General features: G+C 41.2%; 2 protein-coding genes across 5 annotated transcripts; one reads left to right on the top strand and one right to left on the bottom strand.

Moving 5' to 3' along the window:
* Positions 1-2: 2 nt before the first annotated feature.
* coq4 (coenzyme Q4 homolog (S. cerevisiae)) lies at positions 3-7,820 on the bottom strand. 3 transcript variants are annotated; one of them, XM_036977216.1, is made up of 7 exons: positions 7,627-7,820; positions 2,113-2,265; positions 1,553-1,649; positions 1,312-1,414; positions 1,097-1,226; positions 915-1,008; positions 3-231 (listed from the first exon to the last, which is right to left on the bottom strand). In XM_036977216.1, the coding sequence occupies exons 1-7, from the start codon at positions 7,658-7,660 to the stop codon at positions 39-41; spliced, it is 804 nt and encodes a 267-aa protein (XP_036833111.1). In that variant the 5' UTR covers positions 7,661-7,820; the 3' UTR covers positions 3-38. The 3 variants fall into 3 exon arrangements, with proteins under 3 accessions (XP_036833111.1, XP_021458049.2, XP_021458050.2); XM_021602374.2 differs by lacking the exon at positions 7,627-7,820 and adding an exon at positions 4,362-4,585; XM_021602375.2 differs by lacking the exon at positions 7,627-7,820 and adding an exon at positions 4,386-4,585.
* traf2b (Tnf receptor-associated factor 2b) lies at positions 4,498-26,772 on the top strand. Of its 2 annotated transcripts, XM_021602372.2 has the most exons (12): positions 4,545-4,688; positions 4,875-4,928; positions 11,876-12,074; positions 13,224-13,302; positions 13,609-13,707; positions 15,453-15,614; positions 15,740-15,814; positions 20,424-20,498; positions 21,743-21,979; positions 22,274-22,577; positions 22,738-22,886; positions 23,035-26,772. In XM_021602372.2, exons 3-12 carry the CDS (start codon positions 11,905-11,907, stop codon positions 23,251-23,253), a joined length of 1,569 nt encoding a protein of 522 aa, XP_021458047.1. In that variant the 5' UTR covers positions 4,545-4,688; positions 4,875-4,928; positions 11,876-11,904; the 3' UTR covers positions 23,254-26,772. The 2 variants fall into 2 exon arrangements, with proteins under 2 accessions (XP_021458045.1, XP_021458047.1); XM_021602370.2 differs by lacking the exon at positions 4,875-4,928 and having other exon boundaries at positions 4,498-4,688; positions 23,035-23,446.
* The last annotated feature ends 1,125 nt before the right edge of the window (positions 26,773-27,897 follow it).

Below are 27,897 nucleotides of genomic sequence, written 5' to 3'. Positions count from 1 at the left end.
TCTGGTTGTACAGTGACCTCTGACATTCGAGGTCAGTGCTACAAATCTAATGTGGCTTTCTGGCTGGTGGCCGTGATGGTGAGCGGGGGAGGCTCGATGTTCAGCTCCTTTCTCAGGTCCTCCAGACTCTGCTCCCAGCGGCGCTCGTAGAAGATGCTGAAGACACAGCGGGCCTGCCGGCCATTCCTCACAGCCCACGGTCCCAGGGACGTCACCAAGGGCTCCAGACGACTGCGAGAGTGGCACAAGGAAACTATCAGGCCGTAATAACTGCATCACTCTACAAATACCAGACTGTGATGTCAATGGTTATTGTATTACAGAGCAGAAATGATTTACAGTCAAAGCCAATACTCAATCATGATGACACTTTCAGTAAGTATTAGTTTCCACACACATGGGGGATGTTTTTCAGCCAGGAAGGAAACTAGACTTCCCTTCCAGAAAAACAATACGTGTGAACTGTAATTCTTTCAGAAGACAGAATTCCATTCCTTTCAGTCAATAACTACAGTGTGTTGAATATAACTAGCTCAACTAGCTCTGTGACACTTGCAAATAAACCAACTATATTGTCTTAGTTCCCTGAAGGAAGTCATCCACCTAAATGTCAGTTCTCTTTACACCTCAGGGTGCTGCTCAGGTGTGTGATTGATTACCAAATATCAGAGGTGTCCAGAAAGTGTATGTTCCATTTACCACCAGTCTCCCTTAGAATATACAGTACAACTTCCTGGAAACTGATGACATCACAGATAAATCTTGGGATGTATTCAATAAACATTGCAGAAATGTAACGAGTAGAGCCAAGACTACTTCCTATTCAACATGGCAGACAGTCAGTCTCCTGAAAAGGCCCCTGGTTTATATTACTACATACAGTATGAATAAGAAGAGAGCCTGATGGGCAGCACCTTGTGGACAGACGGAGCGGTCCCAACGCTGCTCCCAGGATGCACATGGGCAGGCCAGTTTGAGCAGCCTCAAACCACTTTACTGCCACTTCACCTGAGTTTGAGGAAGTGAGAAAGAAAATACATGTAGTGAAACACACTAATACCAATACTCTCAGTGAATCCCCTTTCCCCAGACTCACCCAGCATGTTAGTGGGCATGCCTAGTAAGGTGTGCAGTAAATCGTGGACTTCTCGGTACCGCTGCATGACATACGCCAACTCCTCATTATCTACAAATTTCACGTTCACCCTCGAGTCAGGGGTCACCCTCTGAGAAAGAGAGACGTAGAGGGATTGGCAAATAACCACTACGCTTCCTCTATAAAGAGATCCATTATGTCCTTCACAAACTCACATTGTCCTCAAGGAAGCGCAGGTACTCTCTCCCAAAGGATCCATCTGGAAGGGAAGCCATCTTGGACAGATCCAATGTGGATAGTCTGATCCGTGGGCGCTCACTTACACAGAAATAGGTGAAACATGCACACATGAGCATTCACAGACCAGCAATTGTACACACAACTTATTTAAAATCATAGAGATGTATATTTCAGGGTGAACATAGAGTGAGATAGACAGCAGAAGTTTTGGCATACGTTAGAATGGTATAGCCCTCAGGGTCTCCTCTCATTCGATCCCGAAGCGTCATCAGGGCCAGGTGTCCTGTCGTCTCTCCCAGCACTGCCACCATGTCTACATGGGGAACACGGCTTACAGTGAAGAGAAATGTGGTACTTTTTATTGAGATAATGCAGTACAGTATGTTACACCAAGAGTCACTTTCAAGTTATTTCTCACCCTTTTGAATAATTTATATTTCAAGGACTTGTTTAAATCAAAATAACATCTACGACATAGTTTCCCTATGACTCTTTTAGTTTCTTGTTTTTCTAAAATGTCAGTGTTTTCCACACCTTGATAACTAGGGATCTAAATGACAAATGACAACCATTAAATAACCCTGCATGGTATTGTGTACTGTGCGTAATGAAACGCATTCAAATAGTTTGAGTTTCAAATGCAAAAGAAAGGAAAGTAAAACAGTGAACACAGCCTACCCACATGTTCTGTAAGAACAGTTAAGCATGCCAAACTCCTTACAGATGCAAAATGACCATATGAAAGTATCACAACTGGAAGTGGGCATCCCTCTCACCATGTCTGTAGGGGTCTTGCAGAGCTGCCACCCCGGAGCCGACAGCCAACAGTGCTTTCTGGATGGGGCTGGTGGGGATGTGGCCTGGGTACAGTCCGTCATACTGCACGTCTGCAGAGTCCACGCCATGGTGAAGCTGCCGGACACAAAGGGCTGTGGGTGACACCAAACAGCATCAGACATACAGTAGAGTACACATGTACATCCCATCAGGACATGGTATTAATACTGTAGTGACCTTAGTACTGAGAGATCATGGGACCACAGGTGGTTTCCAGTGCTCTGTTTCCAGTAAACACCTTCAAACTGGGCACATATGCCAATTCAACATCTATTCCACATTAGTTCAACGTAATTCAACGGTTCAACACAAGACAAAAGAGTTGATAGTGGACTACAGGAAACTCCAACACCATCATTAAGTTTGCCCGACGACACAACGGTGGTAGGCCTGATCACCAACAATGATGAGACAGCCTACAGGGAGGAGGTCAGAAACCTGTCAGTGTGGTGCCAGGACAACATCTACCTCAACATGAGCAAGACCAAAGAGCTGATAGTGGACTACAGGAAAAAGGGGGCCGAGCACGATCCCAGGGCTATAGTGGAGCGGGTCGAGAGCTTCAAGTTCCTTGGCGTCCACATCACTAACAAACTATCCTAGTACAAACACACCAAGACAGTCATGAATAGGGCACAACAACATCCCCTCAGGAAACTGAATAGACTTGGCATGGGTCCTCAGATGCTCAAACAGTTCTACAGCTGCACCATTGAGAGTATCCTGATTGTTTGCATCACCGCTTGGTATGGCAATTGCTCGGCATTCGACCGCAAGGTGCTACGGAGGGTAATGCGTATGGCCCAGTACATCACTGGGGCCAAGCCTCCTGCCATCCAAGACCTCTATACCAGGCGGTGTCAGAGGAAGGCCCCAAAAAATTGTCAAATACACCAGCCATCCTAGTCATAGACTGTACTTTCTGGTGCCGCACGGCAGGCGGTATCGGAGCGCCAAGTCTAGGTCCAAAAGGCTCCTTAACAGCTTCTACCCTGAAGCCATAAGACTTCTAAACAGTTCATCAAATGGCTACCCGAACTATTTGCATTGACCCCTTTTTTTACACTGCTGCTACTCGCTGCTTATTATCTATGCATAGTCACTTTACCCCTACCTACATGTACAGTACATATTACCCCAATTACCTTGAATAGTATGTACCCCCGCATATTGACTCGGTACCGGTACCTCATGTATATAGCCTTGTTATTGTTATTTTATTGTGTCACTTATTTTTCTTACATTTGTATTTTATTAACAAATATTTACATTGGAAAAGTCTGCATTGTTGGTTAAGGGCTTGTAAGTATGCATTTCACATTAAGGTACCTTAGGCTAAGGTTAAGGTACCTGTTCTATTTGGCACATGTAACAAACCAGTGTGTGCCCAGTGGGTTGTGATAGGAGTTTTTCCTTTGCGCTTCATGAGATCATATGACAATGAATAGGTAATCAATACCGAGTCTAGTCCAAGGGGTACTCGGCCCACTGTACCCTTTTCTAGGGAACCCCTACACATTTTTAAGAATACAATGTGAGGCCAAAATTAATTGTAGACACTCAAAATATAAAATTGCAAAACTGTTTGTCAAACAGTTCTTCCATTATAGGTATTTTGGCATTGCTGCAGTTATTTCCATTTAGTTAATTTTATCCCTGTTTTTTCAGGGAAAAGTACTCTGAGCACTTCTTGTTTCAAGTTTTATTAGTCGTACTGTATGTACAGGATATGTACGGTATACATAGCCCAACGAAATGAATAGTTGCAGGTTCCTTCTCAAAAATGCTACAACAATAAGAAATAAAATAAGAATACGAATATAAAGTAAACGATCCCAAAATCTTAGCATAAATATAATAAGGTACTATTTATAGTCTAATATTTGAGCAGTATAATACATCTAGCTGTAGTTGTGATGTGTCTTGCTTGAGGAAACCCTGGTCTAGTCTGCGCAGTAGATCTACAGATGAGTAGGGGAAAACCAATTTGGTTTGCCCTATTTATTAGCCGTAGTTCTGTGAAGTGATATAATGGAGAACCCCCTACTGTGGAGTTGTGGTACACTCCGCTAACCGCTACTATACGACCTTATAGCTAAATAAAACAAATAATACATTATCATTCTCTAATTATCGAAATATATATTGTCCATGGTTATTTAGTTACAATACAGTCTCACTTGCATACCTTCGAACATAAACGCACCCCTACCAGTGCTTCTTCGACTTGAAACGAGGAGTGAACGCAACATTTCTTTGTTATGCGCTGGCTGGCACAGGCGCCTTTTACCAAAAATGAAGCGGACGTGATGACGTGTCATGACGGTTAAAAGAGTGTTGAAAAGGGCAAGGGAATAATGAGTTAATTTTAAATGGACTGGAAATGTGTCACTCATAATGGAACTATTGTGTGTGCGCCTTCTATGTGCTACAGTCAATTATGGTTGCATTTCATATCTTGGCTAGAAGACAACGCATCAGCAAATATCGAATGTTAGCCATCCTACTATATCAGGTAAATCAAATATTACAATGTATAACGTTAAGTGTGATGTTAGGGAAAGTTATGTGCTCAAGTTAACGTTTCCAAAAGCTAACTAAACAAAAACATGACTTTCATGATACGTGTTTGAGACATCATGTTGTGTTATCGGCTGTACGTTTGTTTAGCCCATGTGTAACTGTTGTTTTTGTCGCACAGCTTTGCAAGTTACATTACAAATGTTCCAGTAACATCACATTGAAGCACGTATTGGTGAGTGTAACACTTGGGTTACTTAGCTAGCAGTTAAATGATTGTGACGATGACTCATACACAGAGCAACTACATTTTTGAGCATGAATTCAGACTCGATCTTAGCCTATGCCTGCCTAAACATGGCTGCGTATTTCGGGTGCAGCACAGAGTAGGAAGATCCGCTTTACTGTTTATACGTATTTTTTGATCCGGCAGAAATATATATATATATATATATATATATTACGTACCTAAACTTTACAGTACCTCGAAATGTCGGATGGATCTCTACTTGAGAATTACTTAATGGCAATCTTGTTTACTTTTTTCCAGGGTCAATGTCGCAGCATATTCATTAGTTTATGCCATTCAAATTCTCTTCGTGAAGTCACAATTGATAAGACTATCTTATTGTATTGATTACATTGGCAGTATAATATCATTGACCTTGCTCCCGTTTGGACTTATGATACACAATTGTAATGGCTGATTCCTCATGAAACTAGAACAAAAAAGACTGTGCTTTTCTATATATAGAAAGAAGGTATGTGGACAACCCTTCAAATTAGTGGCTTCGGCTATTTCAGCCACACCTGTTGCTGACAGGTGTATAAAATCGAGCACACAGCCATGCAATCACTTTAGACAAACATTGGCAGTAGAATGGCCTTACTGAAAAGCTCAGTGACTTTCAATGTGGCACCATGCTAGGATGCCACCTTTCCAACAAGTAAGTGTGTCAAATTTCTGCCCTGCTAGAGCTGCCCTGGTCCAAACTGCCTAGGGAAGCAATGTCAGCACAAGAACTGTACGTCGGGAGCTTCATGGAATGAGTTTCCATGGCCGAGCAGCCGCACACAAGCCTAAGATCACCATGCGCAATGCCAAACGTCGGCTGGAGTGGTGTAAAGCTCACCGCCATTGGACTCTACCTGCCAGAATGTATAGTGCCAACCTTAGTTTGGTGGAGGAGGAATAATGATCTGGGGTGGTTTTCCATGGTTCGGGCTAGGCCCCTTCATTCCAGTGAAGGGAAATCGTAACGCTACAGGATATAATGACATTCTAGATTCTGTGCTTACAACTTTGTGAAAGCAGTTTGGGGAAGGCACTTTCTTGTTTCGACATGACAATGCCCCCGTGCACAAAGCGAGTTCCATACAGAAATTCTTTGTTGAGATCAGTGTGGAATAACTTGACTGGCCTGCACAGCGCCCTGACCTCCCATTGAACACATTTGGGATGAATTGGAACGCTGACTGCGAGCTAGGCCTAATCGCCCGACCTCACTAATGCTCTTGTGGCTGAATGGAAGCAAGTCCTAATGCTACGTTCATGACCAAGTGGGAAGGTTGTAGTTACCAGTTATGTCGTAATGAGTTTTGTATATTAATGTGCTTTTAAGTGGGAAATACAATCAAGGATAGAGGTCATTAAAAAGCTAGCTATGATTGTTTTGCTCTTTTTTTTTCTGCCCATAAGTATATCCAGAGCTGCTTTTGATTTCTGAATCAAACGGAAGATGAAAGGACACATCAGTACATTAGAAGTTTCAATAAATAAATAATTAGCTAGCTGAATGACCTGCCAAGACGGCACATGCCTAATCTGTTCTGTGCTGGTTACATTGTCTAGCTGGCTACAGAACAGTTTTACCTATCAATTTAGAAAATGATCACAGCCATTAATGTAAATGCATGTACAAAAATCAATTTAAGCATGTGTTCAAAAGCTTAAACACATTACAATTTGTATTTTGTTATTTCTGTTAACACAACTTTTTTTTGACATGATATGATGTCAGAGAGCTGCAAGTGGGTAACTTGGAGCACAGAGAAGATGCTGTGTTTACGTGCTATGAGTTATCGGAAGTTCCTAGTTCACTAGAACGACCCTACAGGCTGGAATTTCAAGTGGGGAAACTGAGAAAATGTTGTTGCCGAGTTGTGACGTTTTTTATATATATATTTATATTTAAACCTTTTATTTAACTAGGCAAGTCAGTTACGAACAAATTCTTATTTTCAATGACGGCCTAGGAACAGTGGGTTAACTGCCTTTTTCAACCAAAAGATGACCACGTCCGTTTTTGTCAACTACAATATGGGTAATGTAGCTAGTTTGACCATATTGTCAATGTTAAACAAGCAAGTGAACTTTATTATAAGCCTGTGAAAATGTTACCTGTTGAAGAATTGTTCTGACCAAAAACCATGTGAATGAAACGAAGTCCTATTTCCGACATCACAGCTAAGAAATAGGAAGCTCCAACGAGCACTAAAACGCATCTTGATAGACAGGTTTCCCAGAAGTAATACGAGTTGGAGGGGCATTCAAGTGGATTTTTCCCAGTCCTATGTTTGTATTTACGAGATGTCACGAATGCAGCATAAAGGAAGTGGAAATTTGACCTGCAGAACAACAATTAAGTTTAGGTATAGGGGGTTGAAACGAATTAAGGTTAGGTTTAGGAATTCGGGTTAGGTTTAGGAATTCAGGTTAGGTTAAGGTTGGATATAGTTTCAGTGAGGGTTAGGGAAAGGCATAAAAGCTACCATCTGCCGGTCAAATATAGCATAGACTGACAATTGTCATTTGTACAAGTACTTCCTTTTTACAATCTTGAACACAGATTTTTGGTTTTCAATCTAGCTTCCTAGTGGTTTATTTAAACACTGCACTATGAGACTGCATTAGGTCTTCCAAATTCTCTTACCTTTCTCCCATAGTGTGCACTTGTGTGAAAGCATCTGATGTTCAGGGCCTCGAGTGGCGGATGTGACAGTGGTAGGGTGTCCATCTCTGCGCTGGGGCTCCTGAATGGTGCAGCGGTCTAAGGCACTGCGTCACTACAGACACCCTGGTTCGAATTCAGACTGTATCACAACCGGCCGTGATTGGGAGTCCCATAGGGCGGCACACAATTGGCCCAGCGTCGTCCGGGTTTGGCCGGAATAGGCCGTCATTGTAAATAAGAATTTGTTCTTAGCCGACTTGTCTAGTTAAATAAAAATGTAAAACAGTAGTGTGTGTGTGTGGAGTCAGACTGCTTCATGGACTGCCACTTTCGTTGATCTTCTTAGGTCCTTGTTTCCAAAGACCTATTGGGACCCAGTGCATATGCAGCAAAGGTGCATCTGATGGCTTGGTGCATCTCTATTTGCCTTCCATAGACCTAGACGTACGTTTTATTGGCGCCCTGGTCAGTTGGAATTTATTTCCACTCTGTTCGAGTGTTGCATGCTGCATGGAACGTTTCTCGTTAGTTGTTGCATCCCTTTGTCTGTTAAGAGGTGCTACTACCATCTGTCCAGGAGAGATTAGGCTCTGCCCGGCTGTTGGTGTTGCTGTGGGAGAAGGAGGATGTAGCAGATGACTAAGTGTATCGCTGCTGCCTTTGTGAGACCAAGAAGTAGGCTTCGTTCACCTCGGCCCGGATCTAGAAATGCCTTGGCTTTACTGGGTCAGTGGGAGGCCTATTGACAGTGCTTCTTGAGTAGGCTACGTCTTTACGGTGTGGAGCTGAGGACTGTGAGATTGCGCCCCTTTAGCGTGGGAATTTCCTTTCTGGGACACTTGTGATGAGTAGGCCTGTCCTGGAGATACTGAGTATCCCAGAGCTTGGCTAATATGGTCTTGATTATTGAGTTGCACAGAGAACCGTGATTCAAAACCAGAGCGTTCATACCTTGGTTCAATTCTGAGATCCTCTGTATTTATTGTAGCCTACACGAAATAGCCTACCAATGATCAGAGGTCTGTTGAATATCAACCCACCATCACTGGATGGTCCAAGTTGCCAAACATTTTGAGAAACTAAAGTTGATAAAAATAGATGTGCTAATGATTGAAAGAAATCAAATCTGTTATGGATTGTATATGGCACCTCCCATTAGTTTCATTGGATAAATCTTTCTCAGATAGCAAACTGGCCAAGACAATAGATATCTACTGTCAAAATTATATCCACAAAGTGACCATGTACCTCATGTGCAAGAGCCAGTGATTCACCCTATCCAACAAGTACATGAAATTAGGGTTTGGAAAGATGAAGAACTTAAAGAGGAACGTGATTGATTAACTTTATTTTTGGTGGAGGGGCTGCAAAGTTGCACTATGAGCAGTGGTGTAAAAATAATTTAAAGTTCTACTCAAGTTGTTTTTGGCGTATCTGTACTTTACTATTTATATTGTAGACAACTTTTACTTATATATTTTCCCTGACACCAAAAGGACTTGTTACATTTTGAATGCTTAGTATGACAGGAAAATAGTCCAATTTACTCGCTTATCATGAGAACATCCCTGGTCATCTCTACTGCCTCTGATCTGGCGGACTCACTAAACAACAAACGCTTTGTTTGTAAATTATGTCTGCATGTTGTAGTGTAACCCTAGCTATCCGTAAATACATTTGAAAAACAAGAAAATTGTGCCCTCTGGTTTGCTTAATATAAGCAATTACTTTTGATATTTTTGCAATTACATTTACTTTTGATACTTAAGTGTATATATAAAACCAAATACTTTCAGACTTTTGCTCAAGTAGTATTTTACTGGGTGACTTTCACTTTTATTTGAGTCATTTTATATTAAATGACTACTTTTACTCAAGTAAAAAGAGTGCCATCTTGTAGTAGTAACAACAAAATAAATACAGGGTACCGAGTCAATGTGTGGGGGTACAGGTTAGTCGAGGTCATTTGTACATTGCATCTACTTAGCTGGTTTGATTGGATCGGTAAATTGTGTGACAAACCCTTTGCTGTGGGGTGGTCACTCTCTGCTGTATAGGAATTGATAAATTGCCACAGACCGCAAACTCTCTTTACCTGACTCTACCAATTGTTTACTGATTAGGGAGAACAAATCCCTAGGTACGCTATGGTCTCCAGGATACCAGTAATGTGTTTTATGGTTCTGTTTTACACAGGCCATCTTTTCTCCGCTTGGCCTGTCTTACTGATATGGTTTCTATGGAGACTCAAGCAAGCCTAAAACTTGTAATAATGCTGCATTTACAATGTTATATATTGCTATATGTTATATATTGCTGTCGTGATTTTAGCATGTAAATCTTGGTGGGGCAATTTCACCCAATTTTTATAGATGCATGCCAGCAAACCCACTACACAACACTAAACAATACATTAATTGCACTATAACAGTGACAAACGGTGCCCACAAACTGTTAGGGCATATATAAAGCTGTCCCAACAGTGGCGCTTTCCTTCAGCACCACTTACCACCGCTACACCTGGCTATCAGCGGGGCCTTGTCTGGCAGCGAAACAGTTCATATGGTTTCTACTGACACCTTGTGGATTTGTGTAACTCGATAAGAACCGCAATTCTCCTTCAATAATAATGAATGCCGACATGAGTTGTGACTTTTGAACAATACACAAACATTATTACATTTATGTTTAGTAAATTTCATAATGTTTGTTCTCATTAACGCTTAGCTCAAAGTATAAGCAAGTGCAAGCAAACAAGCTGCGACGAGGTAGGCCTATTTGTTCAGCACTTCAATGGACACCAACAGAGGTTTATCCTTTTAAACTTGAAAAGAGAACTTTTCAGACAGATGTTTTAAATCCTTAAACCCAGACTTGGACCACACACCCTCTCCATCGACTAGCAGGCAGGCGAAGCAAAATGGGGATTGCTTTGCGACACCCGCAGTTAACCACTTATTCCTTCCAAACCACTCATTGTTGAATTTGTGATTTCCGACTTGTGTAATGTTTATGGTCGATGAGCACCGATACGTTTTATCTATACTTTCTCTTCATTTGACAAGAATTGAAAAGGATTTGCCAGTAGAATGTCGATGTGATTCATGATGATCACTGCTTGTTTAGCTAGCTAGCTTGCTAGCGACGATTTTGAAAATATGATGTTGACATGATCAGTCCAATCAAAGCTAGGATAGCTATTACGTGATTTGACATTTTATCTGTGGCCAATGACCTTGGGCCTTCTTGGACAGGCACTTCTAATGTAAATCTATGGCAACACCCAAGGGTGTTTGAACAGCCTAGCTCGCCCTGTAGATTCTGCAGTGTCCCCATGAGTGACAGAACACTGAGCCAATCATGGCGAAGATTACCAACGCCTACGCTCTGTATTTTCGCTGGCTGCCCCTCCACCACAGTAAGCACTGAGATGGGCTGAAAACATCTGTATTTTGGTGCTGCCTTACTCAAGAACGAGGCCATGTTTATGCGGCTCTAAGAAAAAAAAAAATTACAACTATTTAAAAAAAACGTTGTTTGCAAACTGATTTGTGACATGAATTAATGCCAAAAGAACATGCTCTATTTTTCAATTATTATATACAAACTAATAACAAGAGCCCCACCTGCCCTTAATGGCAGGTCACCATTGGTATATTGTATGAAATAGGGTTGTAGTCTGTTGCACCTTACTCCCAAGTCATGCACTTGTCATCACAGCTTTGTTCATCACAACCCACATTTAGCCTAGTTCTTCCCAGCTGTGTCATATGACAAAACATGCATCACATGCTGGATCACAAGTTTTGATAAATGCTTTCTCATTCTTACCTCTGTACAAAGCAACCCACAAGCCAGACCCTGTGTATTCATTCTACAATGGCCTTTATTCTACTTTACCCAACTGGCAGTTGGTAGGCCTATCGGTTTCACAATACATCCTCTTTCACATCTTATTTCTCTTTCACAAGATGTCTTGAAGGGACATCACTATACCCTTTGATAGTATACAAATTATTCTCGTAATACTATGTGCTGAAGTTGTATGTGGATGTGTTAGGGGGGTGCACAACTGTGAATGCATCCCACGTGCAACAGCTGCAAATGAATTAACATAACTGTTTTGAGTTCTGTAGCTAGCCTAAACTTGCAGTGGCCTGGGAGGGGGTAGGGGGATTCGCTGCAGTTGATCTATCTACTCATAAGTGTTTGATGTTTGTTTACACAGGAAGCTGTATCAGAAGTTGATGGAGGAGCATGGCCCTGCCCTCTTTAGATTCCTCCCTCCAAGGGATCCCGAAGAATGTGCTGGCTGTTTCCATGGAAACTAAGTACCAATGCCAGCAGTGTCACCAGGTCCTGAGGAAGCCGGTCCAGGCTCAGTGTGGACATCGCTTCTGTGTCCACTGTTTCAAACTGCTCACCAGGTAGACAACAGGACCTCCTCACCTCAGCCACTCTCTGTGGCTCTGCAAACACTGCTCTTTCCCCCGCCTTTAAAAACCCTTTCTCACTGAGCATGCTGCTCTACCCCACCTTGTCCTGCTGTAGTTGCAGTACTGCAGCGTCTCTCTGTGGCGTTGTTGTTGCTCCCATCAGCATCTCACCCTTCCACTTGATGAGCCATCATGGACTGTGTGTCTGTCTGCGGTGGGAGTGTGGTAGTGCTGTCAGATGATCAACACTAATGCAGGTCCAGCCTCCACTGGGATTATCTGGAATGGATTTTAGCTCTGGAGGTGGTAACACTGGATCAAGCTGCTCTTGCTGATTACTACTCAAGATGTCTACTCACCAGAGTTTTTACTCTCCATATCACACTGCCTAATTATTTATGTTTGTTAATCTGATCATTAACACACTGGTGTTCTTTTAACTTTGTGCACCTTTTTTTTTTCCTGTGATTCCCCCTTTTTAACAATGATCTTACATTTTTGTCACACACTTTTAGTCCTTTAAAGAGAAGTGGAATCATGGATTTTTTTTATAATTCACATGCTGCTACAATGTTTTTGCCCCTTTTTTAATTTGTGAGCTCCAGTCAAAAAATGTGCAGTGGAATTGAAAGATGGAATGGAGTTGAGCATCAGCATTATGTAGTTACAGGATGTCCTGATTTTCTCACCTGATTATCAGTGAGGTTATTGGATGTATGTTCAAGACTGGACATTTCTGACTTGTGAAATGTAAAGAAATCATAGAATCTGTACTGGGAAAAGCTATGAGTGAAGGAGTACGTGGAAGGTAATTTGTTGCCTTGCATACTGATGCGCCTGTCCTTGTACTGTATGTCTTGCCCGTGCTCTCTAATTCTAGCGTTATTAATACCTATTATTACTGTCTTGTTGTAGATCTGAGTATCACCTATTTTTATCCCTCTCTTGACATGACTTGCCCAACAAAAGTGACCTGTATTTTGCAAAGTGCTACATAGTTACATGATTCATCTTTCTAGTTTAGCCCTGTGCTTTATATCCCACTGGTGATCATCAGAGATGCTGGTAGTGGATCCGGTGAGGTTAATCCACTGAAATCATGTTTAACTGTAAAATCCCATGACGTATGTCTCCCATCAGCTCTGGACCCAAGCCCTGTGAAGCCTGTCAACAGGAGGAGATATACGAGGAGCCCCAGTCCATTCTCAATAGCAATGAGGTAAGCGTTTGTACCATTAATTTGACTTCTAAGAATATCACTGGTGACTCATGTTGCTCCTGGTGAATTCACAAGATTCCGATTCATTACAGTTCGAAGCTTGCGGGAGAAAATGAAACTTGAGGGGGAAGAACTATGTAGGATATTCCCCTGCTTAGGTAGTTGGCCAGATGTCATTTTCACAAGGCACCAACCACATACTTCAACCATACCCCACATTGTCTAGACAGCTCACAGTGAACCAGACAGCTATGTAATTATAGTACTCTTTGTCGTCCCCCCCCCCCCCCCCCCCCCTCCCCCAAGGCTTTTCCAGACAATGCAGCCGGTAGAGAAATCGCCAGCCTGCCTGCCAAATGTTTCAATGGGGGCTGCTCTTGGACAGGTTGCATCAAAGAATATGAGGTATAGTAAGGACTTAAATTCATACCTGTAGGTTTACTATTAAATTTGTGGTGCTTGATTTGGCACATATTTTGAACTTTTGGTTTGAAACAGGATGCCTTTGTCTCATTGAGGCTCAGCCTGGAAAGTCCCTACATGCTTTGACTGGCACACTATGAGGTGGAAAGTCCCGAAGTCTCCCTGTGCTAGATTAACCATGTTTACAGTATTCAGTACAATGTTTAGCAATAATAGTCATGATAGTGATACTGGCTGCTATACTAAACATCTCAATGTCCTTTGACTTTAGTGCCTTAAAAACAGGAGGGAAGTATATTTTTGAGGAATGAACTTTGCCCTACAGCGCTGAAGGTTAAAAAAACATGTACTGTTGTATAATACAAGACATGTCAGCCTGGGGGATGTTTTAAAAGGCCATTTTCCTTTTTTATTTGGTCAGAGTGTTGTATTTGCTTCTTTGGGTTATAAAAGGGCTGTCAAGCCTGTCAATTATGTGACATTCTTGTCTATGCTAATGCAGTGAAAAGGGGGTTTTGGGTAATGATTGATACCGGGTGCATGTATGTCTCCAAGCTGTGGGTAGAAGTTTAGCTGAAACTTTTCCATTCAGGGAGTGATGTTGATGCTGGTTAAAGTTAGTGGTGGGTGGAGCTATATTTGGGTTTGTTTATGGTAAGAGTTAGTCATAGAAGCCTACAGTGGGCCATGCCTGTATGGTTAGTCCCAGGTCGAAATGAAGAAAATAGATGTGTACTCACCAGTTCTGCTGCTCCCACTGATGCTCAGAGAGGAGTGATTACACAGAGCAGAATTGCCATACACCCTCTCCAACCCACCCTCCTTTACCCGACCACATGTTTTTGAGATGAGACAAAGAAAAACAAAACACAGTAAATGTTGAGTTATAATTTGCTTGTTACTGCATGAACTGTGCAGCAGTTTTGTGCTTGCGTTTCATGAATGCCAAATACTTTAGTTAGTAGACACAAAGGCTTACTTTGCACATCCTCACAAATACTCCTAGACCCCACACTCTTATCATGCTTCCCGCTCAGAGGGGGATGTTTGTATTTGAACTTGAAAACGTCCCTAACTGCCTGCTTATCTGCTGGGTGCAACAAACTGCTTCAACTGTTGCAACAACCACAATCAATTGCTAACTGGGGTGCATCCCACTATTACACTTTATATACCACAGAAGAATGAAATATAGCAAAACCATTTGATATAGAAACACAGGATTTTCAGCAAATAATTAAAAAATAATAATAATATGAACATTAATAATAACATTCCACCCATGAGGCCACTCGAGGGTGATCAGGTCATTTGACTGCAGGAAAGGGATCTATGCACAAGTTTACAGTCATTGTAAACTACATTTCCTCCCACGGTACACTCATAAGTAAATGTCAGGTGTTAAACCTACCTACAATTCGAATACCATTCAACTTCAATGTAAATTCTAAGACCAGTAATAACGCCACTCCATTTTGTTTGAGGAATTTACATAAAGTCTGATAAGGAATGACTGTCCTTTACGGTATAATCTCAAAACCCAGAACTAAACCTCATTGTGCACAAAATCTAACAAGCACTGTCAAACTACTCAATTTGGTTCTGGGGGTTTTCAAATGTGGTGTAACATGTACCATTATTCCTCTCAAAGCTTGTGTCCATGTGTTTACAATCTGGGCTGCATGTGATGAATTTTTTGAATAGTGTCTCTTTATTTTTGTTTCTAGGCACAACACGAGGGCAAGTGTGAGCATGAGCACGTACCATGTGAAGCCTGCCAGGTCCTCATCCTGCGTAGTGAAAAAGAGAGGCATAACGAGAGAGAATGTGAAGAAAGAACATTGAACTGCAAGTACTGCAAAGTCTCCTTCAACTTCAAGCAGATCAAGGTGAGGGAGCTTATCTGGAGAACACCAATGGCCAACAAATGTAATGAGATGCTTATGGAATGTCCTCCTTACACTCTGGGATGAACTGATATTCTCTTACCAACGCCACTTCTCATGTGTTACAGGCTCATGATGAAATCTGCCAGAAGTTTCCCATGCAGTGCAAGGACTGTGGAAAGAAAAAGATCCCACGGGAAAAGGTCTGTGCTCTACTAGGGCTGGGCGATATGGACAAAATATCATATGTTTTTTTTTCAAATTTATGACGCTACTTTATGTTTTTGATTAATAAAAGTTCTGAAATGTGCTTTCTGAGTAGTGTGGGACTAGGGTGGCAACACAAACTCAGCAAAAAAAGAAACGTCCTCTCACTGTCAACTGCGTTTATTTTCAGCTAACCTAACATGTGTAAATATTTGTATGAACATAAGATTCAACAACTGAGACATAAACTGAACAAGTTCCACAGACATGTGACTAACATAAATGGAATAATGTGTCCCTTAACAAAGTGGGGGTCAAAATCAAAAGTCACAGTCAGTGTCTGGTGTGGCCACCAGCTGCATTAAGTACTGCAGTGCCTCTCCTCCTCATGGACTGCACCAGATTTGCCAGTTCTTGCTCTGCAATGTTACCCCACTCTTCCACCAAGGCAAGTTCCCGGACAGTTCTGGGGGGAATGGCCCGAGCCCTCACCCGCCGATCCAACAGGTCCCAGACGTGCTCAATGGGATTGAGATCCGGGCTCTTTGCTGGCCATGGCAGAACACTGACATTCCTGTCTTGCAGGAAATCACGCACAGAACGAGCAGTATGTCAGGATGAGCCTGCAGGAAGGGTACCACATAGCTCAGTCCGATGATGCTTTGACACACCGCCCCAGACTATGATGGACCCTCCACCTCCAAATCGATCCCGCTCCAGAGTACAGGCCTCGGTGTAACACTCAATCCTTTGATGATAAACGTGAATCCGACCATCACCCCTGGTGAGACAAAACAGCGAGTCGTCAGTGAAGAGCACTTTTTGCCAGTCCTGTCTGGGCCAGCGATGGTGGGTTTGTGCCTATAGGCGACGTTGTTGCCGGTGATGTCTGGTGAGGACCTGCCTTACAACAGGCCTACAAGTCCTCAGTCCAGCCGCTCTCAGCCTAGTGTGGACAGTCTGAGCACTGATGGAGGGATTGTGCGTTCCTGGTGTAACTCGGGCAGTTGTTGTTGCCGCCATCCAGTACCTGTCCAGCAGGTGTGATGTTCGGCTCTACCGATCTTGGTGTTTTTCAGAGTCAGTAGAAAGGCCTCTTTAGTGTCCTAAGTTTTCAGAACTGTGACCTTAAATTGCCTACCATCTGTAAGCTGTTAGTGTCTTAACCTCTCTGGGATATGTGGGATGGTTGTGTCCCACCTCGCCAACAGCCAGTGAAATTGCAGGGAGCCAAATTCAAAACAACAGAAATCCCATAATTAAAATTCCTCAAACACACAAGTGTTTTACACCATTTTAAAGATAAACTTCTTGTAAATAGAGCCACCGTGTCCGATTTCAAATAGGCTTTACGGCGAAAGCACACCAAACGATTGTTAGGTCAGCACCTAGTCACAGAAAACCATACAGCCATTTTTCAGCCAAGGAGAGGGCTCACAAAAATCAGTAATAGCGATTAAATTAATCACTAACCTTTGATCTTCATCAGATGGCACTCACAGGACTTCATGTTACATTTGTGTATGTTTTGTCTGATAAAGTTAATCATTATGTCCCAATACCTCCTTTTTGTTTGTGCGTTTAGCCCAGTAAACCAAATGCGTAATGCGCGATCACTTGTTCAGACGAAATGTCAAAAGTTATTTTACAGTTAGTAGAGATGTCAAACGATGTATAGAATCAATCTTTAGGATGTTTTTATCATAAATCTTCAATAATGTTCCAACCGGAGAATTCCTTTGTCTTTAGAAATGCAATGGAACGCAGCTACCTCTGATGGGTGCACACGTGATCAGCTCATAGCCTTCTGCCAGACTCTGGTTGAAACAGCTCTCATTCTCTCCTCCTTCACAGTAGAAGCCTCAAAGGTTCTAAAGACTGTGACATCTGGTGGAAGCCTTAGGAAGTGCAATATGACCCCATAGACACTGTATATTTGACAGGCAATGACTTGAAAAACTTCAGATTTCCCGCTTCCTGGTTGGATTTTTTTCTCAAGATTTTGCCTCATGAGTTCTGTTATACTTACGGACATCATTCAAACAGTTTTAGAAACTTCAGTGTTTTCTATCCAAATCTACTAATTATATGCATATTCTAGCTTTTGGGCCTGAGTAGCAGGTAGTTTACTCTTGGCACCTTTTTATCCAAGCTACTCAATACTGTCCCACAGTTAACGACCATTCCACAGGTTCATGTTCATTAATTGTTATGGTTCATTGAACAAGCATGGGAAACAGTGTTTAAACCCTTTACAATGAAGATCTGTGAAGTTATTTGGATTTTTACGAATTATCTTTGAAAGACAGGGTCCTGAAAAAGGGGCTTTCTTTTTTTGCTGAGTTTATATTCTAAATGATTTCAATGCGTATTTCTCCATTCGGATTGTTTTATACTGTTCAATTTTTTAACTTCAACCTAAAATAATTTCCTGCATTTCCATCCATTTCTGCATTTCCTGCACTCATTTCCCCACTGCCACGATATGGGCAAAAATACTAGGACTTATTTGAAACCAAATGTTGCAATTGTGATTTAGATAAAAAAAAAAAAACTTGGGTGAACTTTTGGAATCAAGGAAATTGAATGTTTATTATAATTAAATAGTTAGAATATAAATAAGTGTTGCTTGACATGACAACAAATTAAAATATCATGGAAGAGTTGTGACAGGGTAGGAACCAAAGTGATGTTCAGTGTTTCCTAGGGGACCCTATATTCTTTGTCTACATTAAGTCTTTATTCATATAGCCAACATATTCATGCTTTGCCTATTCCTCTTTGTTTTAGATACTGTTGCACAAACCGCATGCTGATTTAAGCCTCCACTAGTACTGGTATAAGGCTGTATTAGCTAGCTTAGCTGGCTAGCTAATAAAAGTACTAACTAGCGATTAGCATTAGTGGCTAACACGATTTATCTTAACTTGCTTAGAAATTACAAACTAGCTGTTTGCAGATGTAATAAACACAAACTAATATTGTAATTATAGAACGCTTGTGGATTTAAATTAAGATCAAAGTGAAAACAACATCGTTGTCATCAAAATTGTTGCATGTGCTGCATTGACCATGCAGACTACAACAAATGCGCTTCTTGAGTGACGGGGTGGGACTAGGTCTGTGTGGAAAGTGGCATGTAGAGCGAGAGAGTGGAGGGAAAAAATGGACGTTACACACGGCGTATCACATTTAACAAACCAAACAGTCAAATGCCGTTATAGAAGGTAAAGTAAGAACCCAAACTGGTTTGTGCATAAATACCTGTGTCTATAGTAAAATACGGTATACCGCACAGCCCTATGCTCTACTGTATCTCTGACCTTTCAGGCAGCCTAGCTGTTAAGAGCGGTGGGCTGGTTCGAATCCCCGAGACGACTAGGTAAAAAATCTGTCAGTGCCCTTGAGCAAGGCACTTATCCTAATTTCTCCCGTAAGTCGCTCTGGATAAGAGCATCTGCTAAATTACTAAAATGTAAATGTAATTTAGTTTAATTTTTAGGTCAGTTAATCTTAGTTTATAGCATTGTTGGTGCCATACTGTTTCTGCTTTCAATAAGGATGCATTATTGCCTAGCCAAGAATAGCCCACATAAAAATAATACAGTTTACTATAGAATACTGTAGTACTTACTATAGAATTCTGTAGTATACTGCAGAATCCTATAGTCCACACTAGTATCCCTCGATCGTGTAGTAACAAAAAAACAAGGCAGTAAGAAAGGATATGTAAACAACATAGTCAATTGCTGGGTTTCCAGACGAGTGCCAGTCAGTCATCAATGGAACCTGTATTTGCTTGTGGGTCCCCTCCCCCATTTCCCAATGTGTGCCACCCATTACTGAAAAACCTACATGCCAAGTATAGACCATATATTGTGTTGCCTACAGGTTATAGAAAAGAGCAGAAGCGTGGAACTTAACCGTTCAGACCACAGTCCTACCTACATACAGGTTATGGACAATTTGCTCTTTTTAGTTTGTCCAGTAAGTTTCTTCTAGGAGAAAGTAACGACAAGATTACAAATAAATAATTTAAAACTTAATTAAGCAAGACTATAGTATACAGAATACAGTAATGTCTGCAAAACACAATAGTAAGTACTTCAGTAATATCTTTCTCTCTGCATTGTTGGGAAGGGGCTGTAAAGTAAGCGTTTCACTGTTAGTCTACACTTGTTGTTTACGGAGCATGTGACAAATAACATTTGAATTAATGTCTTCAAAACACTGCAGCAAATACTACAGTATTCACTGTACATTATAGTGAATACTACAGTAAAGTCTGCAAAAAAACTACAGTGTATATAGTGATACTACAATATACTGTAGTATTTTTTTTCACGTGGGAGGCCAGAGCATGAACAGAATGGCCTATGTTAATCATTTATCACTCTTTAGTAGAAGTCAGTCTTACTACAAAGTCTTCTCATAACACAACTTAAAAGGTAGTTGCACTTTCCATTTGAGTTGGACCTTTGAACTTAGATCAAAATAACCTCAACTGTCAACCTTCACATTTTAAAATATGGTGGGTAATTTCAGGGTTTGCCCCCCATTCATCTTCATAACCCTGACCTTTCTCTTTCTGTTCTTTCCCTTCAGTTTCTAGATCACAGCAGATCCTGTGCCAAGTCTAAGACTGCATGTCCATTCAGTGAGGTTGGCTGCAAGGCTGTGGTATGTGTAGAAGATAAATTATATCTAATCAGATAAAACCTTATCTATATGATGATCTTTGAACATAATGTCCCAAGCCAGCTCTTTAGTACTGGTTTCTTGTTTGTCATAGAGGGAACAGGTTTATATTTTCCTATGACCTGACCTTCCTATGACCTCATTTGTTAGTCAAATAAATATGCCTATATTTGTAGCCATGTAGATCAAGATAAACTTGCCCATTGTTGGGGTGCAAAGATGACTATCATACTGTAAAAAAGATTTTACTCAGTTACAGTTCATATAAGGAAATCAGTCATTTGAAATACGGTCATTAGGCCCTAATCTATGGATTTCACATGACTAGGAATACAGATATGCATCTGTTGGTCAGATGCCTTAAAAATGGGCATCGGGATCTCATTACGATATCTCTGTGCATTCAAATTGCCATCGATAAAATGCAATTGTGTTCGTTGTCCGTAGCTTATGCCTGCCCATACCATAACCCCACCTCCACCATGGGGCACTCTGTTCACAACATTGACATCAGCAAACCGCTCACCCACACGACGCCATACACGTTGTGAGGCCGGTTGGACGTACTGCCAAATTCTCTAAAACTACGTTGGATGTGGCTTATGGTAGAGAAATTAACATTAAATTCTCTGGCAACAGCTCTGGTGGACATTCCTGCAGTCAGCATGCCAATTGCATGCTTACTCAACTTGAGACATCTGTGGCATGGTAATGTGTGACAAAAGTGTACATTTTAGTGATCTTTTATTATCTCCAGCACAAGGTGCTCCTGTGTAATGATGCTGTTTATCAACTTCTCGATATGCCACACCTGTTAGGTGGATGGATTATCTTGCCAAAGGATAAATGCTCACTAACAGGGATGTAAACAAAAAATGTGTGCACAAAATTTGAGAGAATATTTTTGTGAGTATGGAAAATTTAGGATAATTTTTATTTACTCTCATGAAACATGGGACCAACACTTTACATGTTGCGTTTATATTTTTGTTCAGTGTATCTCTGCTTTAGATCTGCCCTTGGGTATTGGACACATCCTTAAGAGAGCCATGTCTCAAAAGAGACATCTAGTGTTTGTAGAGAGTAAATTATCTTTATGTGCAGCCTTCTACAATTTAATTCCAGCTTTAATCTCAATATTGAAGGGCATCTGAAATTGACACTGAACAGTATCGAACAGACTAGTTAACTCGGTGTGCTAAAGGCCGTGTGTTGTGTCACCGCAGATTGATAATGGAAAACACAGTGACCACGAGCAGACGAACGTCGTGGAGCACATGCGTCTGATCCTGGCGACGTCTATGGTGCGGCTGCAGCGTCCGGAGGCCCCGGGGCTGGGGGAGTGGCAGGAGGACTCTGGGATTGGCCTGTACCGCGCTCCTGAGGAGGGAGCCACAGCTTCTGCAGCCACAGTTGGGGGCGGAACCGCTGCCTCTGGACAGACCAGTGGCCTTGACCATAAGGTGGGTCTCATTTGAGCAGATATTTGCTATGTAGGAAGGCTAGCTGCTGTAGTTTCCTAGCTTGTCTAAATTTTGCAGTCCAAATGTGGTGGTTGTTGTCCCTCCTCCTGTGTGACAATGATAATCAAGCTGGTAAATTATGAAACAGACTGGCGTCCTACATGTACCGTGTTGTTATTTAACTATAATAGATTACCTGAATATTTGTCCATCTGAAGTTGTTGAAGATACAGCAACTCATAGTGTAGGATTGGTAATCATTGTGTTCTCTGGTCTCCCCTTGTGGTCCTGCAGGTGACAGTGCTGGAGAATATAGTGTGTGTACTGAACAGAGAAGTAGAGAGGAGCTCTCTCACTTTAGAGGCCTTCTCGCGACAACATCGACTAGACCAGGACAAGATGGAGAACCTCAGCAACAAGGTGCGTCAACTAGAGCGTACTCTCACCATGCGGGATCTACAGCTAGCCGAGACAGACCAGACTCTGAGGGAGCTCCAGTTCTGCACCTTTGACGGTGTGTTTGTTTGGAAGATCGCTGACTTCTCACGCCGCCGGCAGGACGCTGTGGCCGGGCGAACACCCGCCATGTTCTCACCAGGTTAGATCCACGCTGATTCTTATTCTCTACACCTGCGTATCTTTACTGTATTGTAAATATACCATACCAATACACATTTATGCACTCATGTTTTCCTTGTGAGTGTGTGTTAGAGGCAGATACCGAGGGCCTGTCTAAAGAAGTTTATCTTCCCCCACAGCGTTCTATTCCAGTAAATATGGCTATAAGATGTGTCTAAGACTGTATCTGAATGGGGATGGAACAGGTCGAGGGACACACCTTTCTCTTTTCTTTGTGGTGATGAGGGGCAAGTGTGACGCTCTGCTCAAATGGCCCTTCAGTCAGAAAGTGAGTTTCTCTACCTTTCTGATTCCTTATTCAACTCCATCTGTCATATTAACCTGATGTTACTTATGTCTAACATAATTAACTACAACCGACTGCATTATAAATCAAACAAAATATGAAGTCTCCCTACTCATTTTCTTCCCTATAGGTGACTCTGATGCTGCTGGATCAGAATAACAGGGAGCATATTATTGACGCCTTCCGACCTGATGTCAGCTCCACCTCTTTCCAGCGGCCAATCAGTGAGATGAACATAGCCAGTGGCTGCCCACTCTTCTGCCCATTAGCTAAACTGACAGGCAAGAGCTCCTACCTTAGGGATGATACCATTTTCATCAAGGCCATTGTAGACCTCACAGGCTTGTAAGAGGCTGTGGAAGCCCCCTACACAAAGGCACAAAACACAGACTAATATATATATATAACTTCTGAAAATTACATGATATAAGTAATATTATAATAAAATGCATATATTTATTATTATAAGTATATCATAGACACTGTTTATTTTGCTGGCTGAAGGCACTGGAATGAAAATGAATTCTGCTAGCAGATCTTTTCAATTGGTTAAAACAGAGAAAAATAGGGTGAGTGATATGGCCAACCCAAGTGCTGGCTCTGACTACTAGAAGTGCAGTATTATGCAGAGGATGCCGTGACTTTTTTTGAATGCAAGGCAATAAGAGCTTGTCAAAATTGGTCATCAAATGGGCTCATTGCACATAAATCACGTTATGTATTTCTATTATATTTTCCAATATTTCTTAATTTGGAGACACTGACGTGATCGTGCCAAAATGACACTGTCAAGTTGTGAAACTGCTTTTACTTGAGGTAGCACCTGTTGTACACATGGACAAGGATGTGTTGGCGATCCTGCCCATTCATCATGTGAGCAGGCACAACTTTTTAAATGGCAAAACCCACAGGTCGGTAATTTATATTAAAGAAATGTTCCATAAACTCCGCCTAGTGCTTTCTCAAAAAAAGCTACAAGCCGGTCCCAAGCCCGGATAAAGGAGGATGGGTTAGGTTACGCGTAAGACTAGCAGGCGCAATCTGTAAAAAAAATATTTTAAAAATAAAAATAAATTGTGGGGGGGCAACAGTACAATTATACTAGTTGATCATAGATGGCAAATGCTCCTTGAGGAGCAACGGGTCTAACTAAGTAGCTTAGAGCATTCCAAAAACATAAGTACGCTTTCCCATTTAAACAGTTGTGCACTCGCATCCAGTAGCGGTGCGTGGGTAAAATCACTGGGGGGGGGGGATTGAATACTTACAATGTTGTGATCATTGCGTTGTTTGCTCTATAACCTGTTAGTTCATATGCCTTGACACCGTAATATATATATAGGCCTAAGGCCGAGACAATAAGAAGACACAGTAGCAGAATAAATTCAACCACAGCTTTTTTTCATCACAAAACAGGAGAGCAACCTCTGTCTGGTGAAGTCCACAAAAGATATTGCATGTAACAGTTACATGACCTACAGCATGATCAAGCAAGTTAATGTTTCTGTCATTTTCAGACTACGAAACAACTATTGATTTAGAACCACTGAGTTACCGCAAGTCACAAAGAAAACAGGAGCTGCCTCCACTATTCCAGCACCATTTCAACATTATCTAATCACCTATTCTTAGTCTAATACAGTGACAACTAAAATATACCACAAGTATACCGCAAGTAGAAAAACATGTTGACTCACCCTACACCCTACCCTAGAAACGCCAATGCCATCCTACACTTTCCTGTTGCCTAAACGATCTATGACTCTGTCATACACTTTAAAAAATGTTTTTTGTTGTCCAAGGCTACCTGGCTAAAATACTAGTTCACTAGCCTAACTTCCTTTCATTGGCAATGATGCGCCAGGCCAGCTAGTTAACATTAGCCTAACATTTCTACATGTTGAACTTCCATCCTCTCGGGCCAGGTACACAATGAATGAATTTATGGTTGGATCAGAATTCCCATTATAATCATTGGCCAGTACGGATAATTAAGTAAACCACAAGTCCAATTCTCTATCCATTGCTAATTTAGGAATGGGACAATTTTAGCTAGCTAGCCACTGGGGGACAACGACACAATGGGATGCAATTAATTCAAGTTTTCTGTCAATGATGTTTGGCTTCTAATGTGATGTGATTGGTCTGAAGCCAAATCCAAACTGGCTTACCTTGAGATTTTTTTTTTTGGTGTGCCAGGACCATTCACAGCTGATCTCACTCAGTTTAGCTCAACGTTGATTGGCTATTTTATAGAAAAAATCAAGGGAGGCCAAATGCTCCTTGGCATCCATGAATACACACCACTGCTCACATCCATGCTGTATGCGCTGTACTTAAAGCCTAATAAATCATTGAACAAGGTGGGTGCATAATACTGTGCATGTGCACAACAGGCTTTACCTTGAATTAAAGTAATTGAAGCAGTATCAAGTTTGTTACAGTTAATGTCTTCTACGAAGCATGGCAAAGAATTATCAAAATAGCTGCAAAGCGGACCAAATTTGACACCTCTTAATTGACCTTTCAAAGGCACCACATCCTCTGCATTATCCTGAGCTTCAGGCAGACATGGGCAATACTTAATTTGAGCATTATATGCCATTTTGACTGAATGGCGCCGGAGGAGATGGCTGCCGATTTTACGGGCCCTTAACCAATTGTGCTATTGTGTGTGTTTTCGTGTTATTTGTAACATATTTTGTACCTCGCTACTATTATTTTACTGCTGCTCTCTTAGTTAAAAAATATATTTTTTTTACTTAACAATTATTTTTCTCAACTGCAATGTTAGTAAAGGCTTGTAAGTAAGCATTTCACGGTAAGGTCTACACCTGCTGTATGCAGCGCATGTGACAAATACAATTAGATTTTGATTTGATCCGCTCGAGGCTCAGATGAACCGATCATCGTATCTTTCCTCAGTATACTTTTTAGTCTAGTTCTGTTAGCTAGGTAGATGAACAGTGCCTATATAGCTGTAGTGTACAAGAGTACGCCACAGTAGACATGTACCCAATTAAGATATATGATTAAATATACTGTAATAAAATACAGTATATTAACTAACAATTATATGAACTATATGTTATAGGCTAAGCTGAGAAAGCTCCTGCTCTTTTCAAATACGAAATGCATATTTTATCTCAAATTTCAAGATTAGTATTTATACTGAGCTAGCGCATAAATAAATGGTAAGTTAGCAGACTATTATGCCAGCATAATTGTATTGAATAGAACAATTAAGTGTTTTTGAATGTCATACTTGTGACAGGTTAACCTTATCTATCTTGTGTAGAGTGGATGAGAATTATTTAAGGACATCTCCTTCACTTGTTGTTGTTGGTCATTATTCAGCTATAACTAATATACAAAGACATTTGATGTGTTAATGTAGATTATGTATGTTTTTGTCACTAATGGTAGAGTCATATGTAGGTGTATTGTTGAAGGGCAGGTTACAGAAATATAACAGCAGTGTGTAATGTTAATTATATGCATGTGTTAAAGGAAAGCAATTCTGATTAATATAGTTAGTTACCTGTTTAAGTTTGCCATTGATTTATTTGTCTTATTTAACCAAGGAAGTCGCACTGATCTTGCAGGAGTCATTTTGTTTTATGCTCTCATGATTGTGACTGTCAAGACTTCTGTGCTGTAGAGTCTTGTTTTTATTGGAACATTTTGAGGTGTTTGATTTGATTGCATGTTAATTCAAACGCCTATCTAGCATGGAGTAGTCCTGGGATTATATAGAAGATGTATTGTATCTATAACAATGAATTGGAGGGGGGAAAAGTATACCTGTTTCTCAATACATTATCTACCAATGAGAATGGTGTTGTGAAAATAAATACATTTGATAAAACTGTGAGTCCGTGTGACTTTACTTCCAGAGGGGGATACTACCAAACAAGCTAGATCTACTCAGGGTTTTCTAAAGGTGGCCAGCTTCACATTACTGCTCAGGCTTCATCCATACGACGATGGATATTGATCGTCTCCCTACAACTCTAGCAGGCTTGTAACGGGCGAGTGCATGTCGCACATGGCTACTGGAACTCTTAAGTTCACAACACCATGGTGTTGTGCTCCAGGTCGGTCGGGCTGAAGGCCACAGAGTTGACCACTATGTTATGCTGCAGCCGCGCCAGGCAGATGTGGTGGTGGTCCCAGATGTAACCATGTTTGTCCTCTGCACCACTATGGGGAGAGTGATAATCACTGGTGAATGACGAGTGAAATATTCATACCCCTTAACTTTTTCCCCATTTTGTTGTGTTACAGCCTGAATTCAAAATGAATACAAAAATGTTTTTTTAATTCTCACCCATCTACACACACTACCCCATAATGACAAAGTGAAAACATGTTAAGAAATTTAAGCAAATTTATTGAAATACAGAAATCTATTCATACCCTTGAGTCAATCAATACATGTAAGAATCACCTTTTGTAGCAATTACAGCTGAGTTTTTCAGGGTAAATCTAAGAGCTTTGCACAACTGGATTGTGTAATATTTGCACATTCTTTATAAAATTATTCAAGCTCTGTCAAGTTGGTTGTTGATCATTGCTAGACTGCCATTTTCAAGTCTTGTCATAGATTTTAAAGCTGATTTATGTCAAAAGTGTAACTAGGCCACTCTGGAACATTCAATGTTGTCTTGGTAAGTAACTCAAGCGTATATTTGTCCTTGTGTTTTAAGTTAATGTCCTGCTGAAAGATGAATGTCACCCAGTGTCTGTTGCAAAGCTGACCGAACCAGGTTTTCCTCTGGGATTTTGCCTGTTTAACTCTATTCCGTTTCTTTTTATCCTAAACAACTCCCTAGTCCTTGGCGATGACAAACACACCCATAACATAATGCAGCCACCACTATGCTTGAAAATATGAAGTGGTACTCAGTGATGTGTTGTTGAATTTTCCCCAAACATAACAGACATAAGGTTAAATTATTTGTAGTTCTACTTTTGTGCCTTATTGCAAACA

Source organism: Oncorhynchus mykiss, chromosome 5 (assembly GCF_013265735.2).
Source record: "Oncorhynchus mykiss isolate Arlee chromosome 5, USDA_OmykA_1.1, whole genome shotgun sequence".
NCBI classification, from domain to species: Eukaryota; Metazoa; Chordata; class Actinopteri; order Salmoniformes; family Salmonidae; genus Oncorhynchus; species Oncorhynchus mykiss.
The sequence above is the reverse complement of the archived record's forward strand: the minus strand, read 5'-3'. Positions and strand labels throughout refer to the sequence as shown.

Coding starts and splice junctions, on each gene's coding strand:
- coq4 (XM_021602374.2), bottom strand. CDS start 4,569: ATGAGTGACACATTTCCAGTCCATTTAAAATTAACTCATTATTCCCTT. Junction 1,227..1,311: donor TGCGCTTCCTTGAGGACAAT/GTGAGTTTGTGA, acceptor TCTCTTTCTCAG/AGGGTGACCCCTGACTCGAG. Junction 232..914: donor CCGCTCCGTCTGTCCACAAG/GTGCTGCCCATC, acceptor CCACTCTCGCAG/TCGTCTGGAGCCCTTGGTGA.
- traf2b (XM_021602372.2), top strand. CDS start 11,905: ATGGCCCTGCCCTCTTTAGATTCCTCCCTCCAAGGGATCCCGAAGAAT. Junction 15,615..15,739: donor TCAACTTCAAGCAGATCAAG/GTGAGGGAGCTT, acceptor CATGTGTTACAG/GCTCATGATGAAATCTGCCA. Junction 21,980..22,273: donor CCAGTGGCCTTGACCATAAG/GTGGGTCTCATT, acceptor GTGGTCCTGCAG/GTGACAGTGCTGGAGAATAT.